We start from the raw sequence: 12,628 nt of genomic DNA, 5'->3' as shown, positions 1-12,628 counted from the left end.
AAATTCCTCCAGGAAGACCTTTACCAGCAATTGCCTCCAGAAAGTACACAGGGACCTGTGATGGTGGATTCCAGTGGGGACAAATTAATACTCTGTGAGGAGAATGTACACAGTGAATTGGGTGAGGAATCGGAGGATGAGGATGAGGTGGACATCTTGCCCCTGTAGAGCCAGTTTGTGCAAGGAGAGATTGATTGCTTCTTTTTTGGTGGGGGCCCAAACAAACTAGTCATTATAACCACAGTCGTGTGGCAGACCCTGTTGCTGAAATGATTGGTTTGTTAAAGTGTGCATGTCCTGTTTATACAACATAAAAGAGTGGGTGGGAGGGCCCAAGGACAATTCCATCTTGCACCTCTTTTTCTTCTTTGCTTCATGTGCTGTTTGGGGACTAGTTTTTTTCCCTGCCATCCTGTCTGTAACTGCAGTGCCACTCCTAGATGGGCCAGGTGTTTGTGCCGCTTAGCTTAGTCATACAGCCACCTCGGTGCAACTTTTAGGCCTAAAAACAATATTGTGAGGTGTTCAGAATAGACTAGAAATGAGTGGAAACTAATGTTATTGAGGTTAATAATACCGTAGGAGCAAAATTACCCCCAAATTCTGTGATTTTAGCTGTTTTCATGTTTTTTTTTAAAAATCATCCAGATCCAAAACAAAACACAAAAGGGTGGTTTTGGCAAAACCAAGCCAAAACACGAAAGTGGAATTAGAACCAAAACCAAAACACGAAAAGTGCCCGCCGCACATTACTAATATAAATATGTATGTATATACTTTTTTTTCCCCATCATTTCAAAGCAGGGCCGAATCTAGACTTTGTGGCGCCAGGGCGAAAAAATAGGAGCGTGGCTGAATGGAGAAGGGGTGTGGTCAGTTATGCCCCCTGTAGAGTTTTGCCCCCTAGTTGCGCTGCTTAAAATAAAAATTAATTAATAGTTACAATCCCCGCTGCTGCCCTCCGTCTACGGCCGCCGGCGCCACACCTTTGATCTATGGGAGAGACGTCATGACGTCTCTCCCATAGCCCCGCATAAACACTAGAGGTCAATTATGACTCCTAGTGTCTATGTGCTGCTCCCAGAATGCAGTGCAGTGCGCGATGACTTCATCGCGCACCACACAGCAACGCATCTACCGAGCACCGGGGGGCACCAGTTCCGGATCTTGACACAGCGGTGGCGCCTCCAGAAGGAGGCACCCCGGGCAAAAATCCTGCGTGCCCGTTGCAAGATCCGCTACTGTTTCAAAGCTGAAATTGGTTTTCAACTAAAGCCACCCTAAGAAGGTACTCACCTAAGGACAGTGCAACTTGGCTACTTGGGGACATGCTCAGCCCCCCAGGGAGCAGAAAATCTCCTTGACACTGTACATCGCAACTAAGCAGAGAAGAGTAATGGGCCCTTCACGCCCAGGGATGTGCCGCCGAGGTATTTGGCGGACGAGATTGTCCATATTGGCATAGGGGCCGCACATCGTTCATCGCTGGTGCATACACACTGAAAGATATGAACTATATCTCGCTCATTAATGAACAAGATCGTTCATATTTTTTAGTGGTATCGCCTAGTGTGTAGGGCCTATAAGATAAAGAGGCCCAAATTTCCATCCCTATGTTTGCTACTTAGAAACAGCAACTAGAATTGCTACTTTCCCTCCCTGCGGCCATCAGAACTCACCAGGAGCAGGTGAGCCGCTTCATGTAATCTAGTCTGCTGGGTCAGCAATGCTCCCACCTGTTTCCACAGACTGAAATCCCCCATTTTGTGTCATCTCTTCTAGGGGTGGACTATTCCACCCAAGATAATCCTACGCAGTGCGCCCAAGATGGCTGCCGCACCTGAGGGTGGAATACAAAGCCCATGGAAGTTACTACCCAAAATGCCTCCACCAATCCTGCATTATGATTACTCGATGCATTCTAGGTTTTAATTTTAACGTCTGTGTGTATTGCTGTATTAATCCTCTGTATTATGTTTATTTTTCTGATGTCTGACGACCTGTTGGGAAAACGTTAGGGCTGATGTTGAGAACCACTGCACACTCACATTTTGTCTCACTCAGCTGAGAGACAGAGAAAAGACACTGAAGACTATGGGGGTCATTCCGACCCATTCGCACGCAGTGGTTTATCGCTGCAGTGCGAACGGGTGCGAAATGCGCATGCACGGCGGCCGCAGTGTGCGTGCGCGACATTGCCCGGCGACAGGGATCCCCGGGTTACGTCGCATCTAAAGAAGAAAGCGGTCGCAAAGCGGACCGCAAAGAAGATTGACAGGAAGAAGGCGGACCTGGGCATCACCGCAGCGTTTCCAGCTGTTTTCAGAAGAACAGAGGGCGGATGTCTGACGTCAAAGCCGGCTCCTGCATCGCTGAGATCGTCGCACAGGGTAAGTATGTCCAGGGCTGGTCTACTTCTGCTTGAATTTTTTTTAGCTTAGCAGGGCTGCACAAGCGATCGCAGCCCTGCTAAGCTAAAATCCACTCCCCCATAGGCGTGTACTAGTTGATCGCAGCAGCAGAAAAAAGTTGCTGGCTGCGATCAACTCGGAATGACCACCTATGAGCAGTCACACCCTAACCCTAACTTCCAGGGGATCTTTCTTTTTCCTATCTATATTCAGCTGATTGGCGATAACCATCATAGACCGCTGCCATGGAGTTTGAATATGAAATTATTATTGCGTTATGCAGAATTAGCACAATGTGTTATGATTCATTACATATAAAAACAGTCTACAAATTATTAAAGCTTTTATAGTCAATAAGGATAATAATCTACTACCACGGTGTCGCTGCTGAATGCATACCTGCATTATGTCTTGCAATATAACCAAGAGCCCAGGCAGCAGCTTCCTTTACCCCTGGGTCAAAGTCTTCCAGGCAAATCACCAGTGTATCCACGGCTCCACAATCCACTATTGACTGAGCTAACTGAGGAGAATGCTTGGCAACTGCTCGGAGGACAAAAGCTGCAGCTTTTTTATAGAAGCGCTGTGGGAAAAGAAACAGGCTGAAATTATTACCATGCAAGAAATATATAAATAAAAGCGATCTAAAAAAAACCCCACAGCTTTAGGACTCGTGCACACACGTATTGACATCTGTCCTATACCTCTCCAACCCTTTATATTTCCTATATTATATTACCAAACATACCAAGCTTTACAGGAAAAAAAACCAACAACCTGCACTACCATTTATTTATTGTCTTATGTCTTTAAAGGTTTAGTCCAGAGTCTTAGGCACAGAAAGAACGCTCGACAAGAAATCACACAATAAATCATGCAAGCATACAACTTAAATTGCGCATGGTATCCAGTTATTTTGTAGTGTGGGAATAAAGTTTTTTTGTTTTGGTTAATAATTTTCTGATGCATTTTTCATGACACTTTCATGCTATTTACAAACAAAGAAGGATGCATATACTTGATTTTCAAAAAGGTCACATATGGAAATTGTACAGAGCTTTCAATTTTTAACCCCTTTTCACATGCTTTTTAGATTCATTTCAACTGTGACAAATGTAACAAAAAAAAAAACAAAAAAAAAAAAAAGACCTTCTGGAGAGGGTCCAGCACGTCTTAAATCAATTGTGGGATTTTCTCTGAAATGTTGTATGAGGTCCTATACGAGTGTAGAAACCTGTGCTGGCAAATACATGTCTGGATGTGTCAGACTGGTTGGAGGTGTTTGGATACACTCATTCATACCTTGATTTCTATCCATATGCTGGCAGGAGGCTGCCTGGGAACTCTGTATTAACAAATAACCAGTGTCTGCACAGCGATCAACATTGTGCCAGCCAATTACTACTAATCTCCACACACTCAGTACTGGTTTACTGATTAATTATAATTTATGATATTAGACAAACATTTAAATACCAATCTTGTTATGATTTCGAATTGGATATTATTTTTATTATTATTACTGTACTTCAGAATGAACATTAGGTGTTTATGTCAGGTGAGAGATAGAAGTCTTGAATGTGTTTTCTACTTATACAATTACACGCAGAACCATTTTTATTCAAAAATGTTAGTGTTATTCAAAAATAATGCTTTATTAAAAAAAAACCCTGCTAATTGAAAGATGGCTTCTCACAGGCAATCCTGTAGCAGAGCACAGAAACCAAGCCAACCAATATGGTCCAATTTTAGTTTTACATGGGTCCCAAGACTGGACAAGATCTAGCTGTTCTGTGTTCAGGACGGCTTTGGGGAGTCCTTTCAATGTGGTTGGGAAAAAAAAAAACGGCACACACAGGCTGACTGTAAAATTTACATACATACCCTACCTATAATGAACTTGTTAATTCCCTAGGACCATTGAGCATTATGTATGTTATAAATGCGACTATATTACAGTCACATGCTGGCTTGGAGTAAATAATGTCAATCCAATGAGATCTGACCGAAGTTTTGCATATACATATGAATGGCTATATTGCATAAATAGATAGCAATTTTCCAACTGACTTGCTTATCAGGGTAAATGTTTACCAGGTACCCTCCAATGTGTGCAAATCTTAATCAAGCACATGTTTACTGTAATGTTTAAAGAGACCATTATTTAGCTGTTCTGTATATCATTATTAGCAACGTATTACACTATTTTGAATGAAAAGTGGAAATACCCACTGTGTCTACCCGAACTACCACTTTGTTGTACACATTACTTTTATTACAATTGTTTTTATATTATTGATGTCCTCAGATCCACAGAGTGCATGGAAAGAAAAGTGCACTGTTCCTCTACATCCCCCAAAGCCAGGCTCTTAACAGGACAAAGGTCTTCAAACCTCTACACTGCCAAAGCTAGGGAAGGTTCCTTGACATACAGATCCCAGGAGCCTTATGGCCACTTGGGAAAAAGTTTCTACAAGCCATCTCGACCACAAGGACTGGGTGGTCCTATCATTCAGAGGCTTCCTTATGGGCCTGAAATGTTGAGTCCTCCTCCAAGACATGGCTTCCAGAGGACATGTGAAGTATAGTGACCTATAATGGCATACCTTCCAAGCCAATAAACATGGAAACACATAAGAAAAAAATATGGATTTAGAAAAAAAACAAAAAACGGTGGTGCGAGTAGCTATTGCCTATTAAATAAATAATTCCAGAGATTTGCAGTCTATTAAGCTGGAATTGTAAAAGATAGGATTTTAATTACCTACTGGTAAATCCTTTTCTTGTAGTCCGTAGAGGATTCTGGGGTCCTCAGTGGCCAAAGTATCGAACTTGTAGAACTTAGTAAACGTGTTCGACCCAGACCAAGTAGCCACTCGGCAAAGCTGTAAAGCCGAGACACCCCGGGCAGCCGCCCAGGAAGAACCCACCTTACAAGTAGAGTGGGCCTTAACAGATTTGGGACACGGCAATCCTGCCGTAGGATATGCATGCTAGATAGTGACCCTGATCCAGTAAGAGATGGTCTACTTAGACGAAGGACATCCAATTTTCTTGGGATCATACAGGACAGAGAGTTCGATTTTCTGTGACGAGCAGTTCTCTTCACATAGATTTTCAGAGCCCTTACAACATCCAAGGACTTTGACGAAATTGAGGAGTCAGTAGCAACTGGCACCACAATAGGTTGGTTGATATGAAAAGCCGATACAACCTTTGGAAGGAACTGCTGATGTGTCCGGAGCTCAGCTCTATCTTCATGGAAGATTAAGTAGGAGCTTTTACAAGACAAGACCCCAACTCCGACACAGGTCTAACAGAAGCTAAGGCCAACAAAGGGACAGCCTTCCACGTGAGAAACTTGACATCAACCTCCTGTAGAGGCTCGACCCAATCCGATTGGAGGAACTGCAACACCACATTAAGATCCCAGGGTGCCGTAGGCGGCACAAAGGGAGGCTGGATGTGCAGAATCCCTTTCAAGAAAGTCTGAACCTCAGGGAGGAAAGCCAGCTGTTTCTGGAAGAAAAAGGATAAGGCCGAAATCTGGACCTTTATGGATCCCAAACTCAGGCCCATATCCACACCTGCTTGCAGGAAGAGGAAAAACCGTCCCAGTTGAAACTGCACCGTAGGAAACTTCTTGGATTCACACCAAGATACATACTTTTTCCAAATGCCATGGTAATGTTTAGACGTTACTCCTTTCCTAGTCTGTATCAGGGTAGGAATAACCTTGTTCGGAATGCCCTTCCGAGCTAATATCTGGCGTTCAACCTCTATGCCGGGTAAGTCTTGATAAGCGAACGGCCCTTGTTGCAGAAGGTCCTCCCGAAGAGGGAGAGGCCTCGGGTCTTCCAGCAGTAAATCCTGAATATCCGCAGACCAAGCCCTTCTTGGCCAGTCTGGAGCAATGAGGATTGCCTGAACTCTTGTTCTCTTTACGAGTTTTAGAATCCTTGGAATGAGTTTAAGTGGAGGAAACACATACACTGACTGGAACAGCCACGGAGTTACCAGGGCGTCCACCGCCACTGCTTGTGGGTCTCTTGACCTGGAACAGTACCTCTGAAGCTTCTTTTTGAGACGGGAGGCCATCATATCTATTTGAGGTACACCCAAAAGATTTGTCACCTCCATGAACACCTCCGGATGGAGGTCCCACTCTCTTGGATGGAGATAGTGTCTGCTGAGGAAGTCCGCTTCCCAGTTGTCCACACCCGGAATGAAGATTGCCGACAGCGTCAATGCGTGCCTTTCTGCCCAGAGGAGGATTCTTTTTACCCCTGACATTGCAGCTCTGCTCTTCGTTCCACCCTGTTGGTTTATGTAGGCCACCGTCGTTCCATTGTCTGACTGCACCTGAATGGACCGATCTTGTAGAAGATGTGCCGCTTGTTGAAGACCGTTGTACACGGCCCTTAGTTCCAGAATGTTGATTGGAAGAATGGATTCCAGACTTGACCACCTTCCTTGGACGGTTTCCCCTTGGGTGACTGCTCCCCAACCTCTGAGACTTGCATCCGTGGTTAGAAGGATCCAGTTCTGAATCCCGAACCTACGGCCCTCTAGAAGGTGAGGCAATTGTAGCCACCACAGGAGTGAAATCCTGGCTTTTGGCAACAGACGTATCCTCTGGTGCATGTGCAGATGAGACCCCGACCACTTGTCCAGGAGATCCAGTTGGAAGGAGCGAGCATGAAATCTTCCGTACTGAAGAGCCTCGTAGGAGGCAACCATCTTCCCCAGAAGGCGAATGCACTGATGAACAGATACCCGGGAAGGCTTCAAGACATCCTGGACCATAGTTTGGATCACCAACGCTTTCTCCACCTGTAGAAATACCTTCTGCACTTCCGTGTCAAGGATCATCCCCAGGAAAAACAATCTCCTTGTCGGCTCCAAATGTGACTTGGGAAGATTCAGGATCCATCCATGTTCCCTGAGCAGTCGAGTCTTGAGAGCAATGGACTGCAACAACCTCTCCCTGGAAGATGCCTTTATCAGCAGATCGTCCAGATAAGGAATTATATTCACCCCCTGCCTGCGGAGGAGAATCATCATCTCTGCCAATACCTTGGTGAATACCCTCGGTGCTGTGGAGAGGCTGAACGGCAGTGCCTGGAATTGATAGTGACAATCCAACAGCGCAAATCTGAGATAAGCCTGGTGTGGCGGCCAAATCAGAATGTGGGAGGTACGTATCCTTGATGTCTTAGGACACAAGAAACTCTCCCTCCTCCAGCCCTGAGATCACCGCTCTCAGAGACTCCATTTTGAACTTGAATTCCCTCAGATAAGGGTTTAGCGACTTCAGGTTCAAAATTGGCTTGACCGAACCATCCGGTTTCGGTACCACAATTAGGTTTGAATAGTAACCCTGGTTTACCAGATGAGGTGGAACTGGAACAATTACATCTGACCTTTCCAATTTTTTAATGGCTTCCAGAAGGATAGCCCTTTCTGTCAGCTAAGCTGGCAAGCCTGATTTGAAGAACCTGTGGGGTGGGAGCTCTTGAAACTCCAGTTTGTACCCCTGGGACACAAAGAGGGTCATTCCGAGTTGATCGTAGCTGTGCTAAATTTAGCACAGCTACGATCTTCTTCCCTGACATGCGGGGGGACGCCCAGCGCCCCGCATGTCATTCCGGCCCCCCCTCGCAGAAGTGCAAAGGCATTGCACAGCGGCGATGCCTTTGCCCATCAAGAGTAGCTCCCGGCCAGAGCAGCTTTAGCGTGCTGGCCGGGAGCTACTCATCGCTTCCCGGCCCACAGCAGCTGCATGTGACGTCACGCAGCCGCTGTGGCCCGCCCCCCGTTCAGTCCGGCCACGCCTGCGTTGGCCGGACCAAACCCACGAAACGGCGGCCAAATGCCGCCATTCCGCCCCCTCACGCCCAGCGATCGCCTCTGCCTGTCAATCAGGCAGAGGCGATCATATCCCTTCTACGGCCTTCGGCCGTCTGGCATGCGCCGGCGCATTATGACGCCGGCGCATGCGCAGTAGGGACCTGTTCGCTCTGCTGCGTTAAAACGCAGTAAGCGAACGGGTCAGAATGACCCCCCAATATCCTGTACCCAGGGATCCAGACCAGACGACACCCGGACGTGACTGAAACGTCTGAGCCTCACTCCCACCTGCCCGTTCTCCAGGCAGGGAGGTCCACCATCATGCTGAGGATTTTGAGGACACAGAGGCAGGTTTCTGGTCTTGGGAACCTGCAGGTGCCGTTTTTTTGGATTTTGCTCGCCCACCTCTGAAGAAAGTGGTAGGAGTCTTAGACTTTTAAGCTTTTGCAGACCGAAAGGACTGCATAGAGGACGTAGAAAAAGGTTTCTTCGTCGTCTGAGAGGCTGAGGGAAGAAAGGTTGACTTACCAGCGGTTGCCGTGGAAATCCACGTGTCCAATGCTTCCCCAAATAGAGCCTGACCTGTGAAGGGTAGGTTCTCCACACTTCTCCTGGATTCCGCATCTGCAGACCACTGGCGTAGCCAGAGTCCCCTGCGTGCTGAGACAGCCATGGACGATGTCCTTGCAGTCAGATTACCCAAGTCCTTCATGGCCTCCACCATGAAACCCGCCGAATCCTGTATGTTACGTGAAAAATTTCAATGTCACTTCTATCCATAGAATCTAAGTCCTCTAGTAATGTGCCTGACCACTTTACTATGGCTTTAGAAATCCATGCACAGGCAATAGTGGGCCTTAACGCCACTCCTGAAGCAGTGCATATGGATTTGAGCGCAGTTTCAATCTTGCCGTCTGCCGGTTCTATCAAAGCGGTAGACCCAGGGACAGGTAAAACCACCTTTTTAGACAGTCTAGATACAGAAGCGTCTACTATAGGTGGGTTTTCCCACTTTTTCCTATCACAGGATTTTTCAAATAATGTGTTTAAATCCTTAGACGCAGGGAAGGTCAGGGAGGTTTTCTTATTGCCTGTAAAGTAAGCCTCCTCCACCTGTTCAGGTGGTTTGTCAGTAATGTGTAACACATCCCTAATAGCCTCAATCATGAGTTGCACCCCTTTTGCCAGGGAAGCCTCACTTCCCCCCCATATCTGCATCACCCTCTGCCATGTCAGAGTTGGTGTCCGTGTCAACTTGCATAATCTGAGCAAGCGCACGTTTCTTGGATACACCAGAGGATTTTGAGGTAGTGGGGACAGAACCAGACAAAACCTCGACAGATTGTTTTAAAATCTGTTATTCCGTCTCATAATGCGCAATCCTAGTAGAAATCTGGGATATCATTCCCCTAATAGAAGCTACCCACTGGGGCTCGGATTCGGAAGGCTGAGACAAAATATTACATTCCTGTGTACATGGAATGGATTCCTCTGGAGAAGATACATATTCTGCTACACAAGACACAGAGTCCCTGGACTTGGTTATGTGAGAAAGTTGCACACACACACACACACACACACACACACACACACACACACACACACACACACACAGGAAAGTGTCAGACACAGTTTCCCCCAAGTACCTTCAGAGAAACACAGAGCTTAGAGCCGGCACACAAAGCGCCTCAGTAGGCAGTTGTAGAATAATTGCCTGGTGCTGACTGTGGACCCTTAATAGAACTACACAGTTAATAGACAGTCTTCCCCCCCCCCCCTTCCTGTTCTACAACCCTCTTGGTACCGCACAGGATAGCTGGAGTCGTGGAGGGCAGTGGCGCACGCAGGGGGGGTTTCAGAGTACCTGGAAACCTCCTCTGATGAGCCAACATGTACATTTTTGAGACGGAGACAGCAGTGTTTCCGTCTCAGTAAAAGCCGCGATCGCGATGCGGGAGCCGCTGCAGCAGAGAGCTACGTAGCTCTCTGTAGAGTGTCCCGGGGGAGCTGCTGGCTGCGCATGCTCAGCCAAAGCAGCTCCCTCCGTCCAGACAGTGCCAGCAGTCTGCTTCCGCCTCCCAGCCCCTGATGGAAGGTACAGTACTGCACAGTATATTTAAATAAGTAGTGTATACACTATACAGCATGGGAAGCTTGTGTGAATGTATATATGTATATGTGTTTCTGTGTGTGCTTGTGTATGTATGTTTGCATGTATATATGTGTGTCTGTATGAATGTGTGTGTGTGTATATTATATATATATATATACACACACACACACACACACACACAAATGTACATACACACGGAAACCCCGCCGACTAAATCCTACGTTTGCCTCTGGAGGGTCAGCGCTCCCTGTCAGCGTCTGAGTGTGGTTCTGCAGGGAGAAAATGGCGCTGGTGAGCTGCTGGGTCCGCTCTGAGGAGAAGCTTCACCCCCAAACATGGCGCGTCTTCCCGCACTTTGACTATTTATACTGGCCTGAGGTAATGGCGCTAGCAGTATTACCAAAGCCCCTGATCACGTGAGTGACCAGTTGTAAGGTTATTGCTCTGGTACAGGGCGCCCCTCACAGCGCCGCACCTGTACCACTGAGCCTTCCGGAGCGCAGTGTTAGTACTGCGCTCCAACTCACCACCTCGATCTTCTGGCTCTGTTAGGGGGTGGCGGCATGCTGCGGGAGTGAGTGGTCGCCTCGGGGGCTATCGATCATCACCCTCAGTAGCCTGTCAGCAGAGATAGTGGCCATTAACCTCAGAGGGTTGGACACTACTCCCCCTCTAAGTCCTACGAAGCAGGTAGGCTGTTGCCAGCAGCCTCCCTGTGCCTAATTACTCTTAAAAAAAAACAACAAAGAAGCTCTAGGACAGGCCTGACAAACCTGTGGCTCTCCAGCTGTTGTGAAACTACACATCCCAGCATCCCCTTCCACAGTTCTAGCATTCCCTAATAGCAAAACTGTGGCATGGCATGCTGGAGAGCCACAGGTTGGCCAGGCCTGCTCTAGGAGCTCCCCTAGCTGTGACCGGCTCCTCCGGGCACATTTTCTAAACTGAGTCTGATAGGAGGGGCATAGAGGGAGGAGCCAGCCCACACTATTAAAGTCTTAAAGTGCCCATGGTTCCTGACGGACCAGTCTATACCCCATGGTACCAATATGGACCCCAGCATCCTCTAGGACGTAAGAGAAATTGTCCTTGCACCATCCAAATCACTAGAGTAAAGGAAAATGGTGTCGTCTACATTATAAAAGTGATCTGTGCATACGGTGTGACCCTACTACCTGTGTATTTTCAGGCACCCTACACTACAATGCACCACCCAGGTTGGGATCGAGTGACCGACGCTCGGAATCCCGACGGTTAGCACACCAACCCCCGGGATCCCAGCCGCCAGGCTAGTGGACACCTGTGAGTGGGAATAGTCCTGGGCCAACTGCCGACATTCTGGCAGCCGGGATCATAACTACATCCCCCAGAGAGAAAACATAGCACCTTGTGTTAGTGGCAACCAGCATTTTGACATGTGGCTATCAGTGCCCTGGATTGCTGGGCACAATAGCTAATGACAGGTCCAAAATACTCATACTGTATAATGATCGCCAAATGCCCTTACATGTGTCAAATGAGGGTCACTCTCCAACCTCATTTTCTAACCAGCAAGATATAATCAGATTGGATTGTTTAGCATCTCACCAGATGCTTGATCAATTTAATCAAATTGACTAAATAAACGCATTCAAATCTTACTGCGCATGGGCAATGGAAATAGGCCCCGATTCAGAGATGGGCACAATGCCTTTTCACCTGCAATTTCGCATGCATCAGCTGTGTAATAATAAGCAAATGTCGCAGTCACCAGTATTTGTACTGAGATGACCACTGGAGGCATCGTAGATCTGCTGCTTGTGTAAGGAGATGCAACCATCAGACTCACGCCGGTTGATAATTGACCTGAATAACGCTACGGTCGCATGGCATGGCCATCAGAAGTAAGACGCCAGAGTCAATGTAACTGTGTATGGGATCGCAGTTGCTAGTTGAGTCATGCCCCTGAAATGGTCACGACATGCCTGCATTTGAGTGACCAGTCCCCCATTACCCTGCCTGTCCCTCACTTTTCTAATAAATCCCCACTTTGACCGCTGTCGCAAGCAGGGCCGGCCCAAGCTTATTTTTTTTGGTAAGCAAAAATCGATTTTGACGCCCCTTGATGGAATAAACTTTCTAAAGGCGCGCCACAAAAAGGGATGTGGTCTTACAAGAAAGGGGTGTGGCTATACAATTGTACTACCCATGATACAAGGCGATAGGGGGAGATAGTAGGTAACTGGTGAGTCAGGTGTGACAGGGAGTTGTGTGA

At 47.2% G+C, this 12,628-nt stretch overlaps 1 protein-coding gene across 2 annotated transcripts in view; it reads right to left on the bottom strand.

Moving 5' to 3' along the window:
* SPAG6 (sperm associated antigen 6) overlaps nt 1-12,628 on the bottom strand; it is a 350,667-nt gene that overhangs the window by 195,082 nt on the left and 142,957 nt on the right. For both annotated transcript variants that reach the window (XM_063921580.1, XM_063921579.1), the window contains exon 4: nt 2,811-2,994. In XM_063921580.1, coding sequence (XP_063777650.1) covers nt 2,811-2,994 — 184 coding nt within the window. The remainder of the gene's footprint in view (nt 1-2,810; nt 2,995-12,628) is intronic.

This window comes from Pseudophryne corroboree, chromosome 5 (assembly GCF_028390025.1).
Source record: "Pseudophryne corroboree isolate aPseCor3 chromosome 5, aPseCor3.hap2, whole genome shotgun sequence".
NCBI lineage: Eukaryota > Metazoa > Chordata > Amphibia > Anura > Myobatrachidae > Pseudophryne > Pseudophryne corroboree.
The sequence above is the reverse complement of the archived record's forward strand: the minus strand, read 5'-3'. Positions and strand labels throughout refer to the sequence as shown.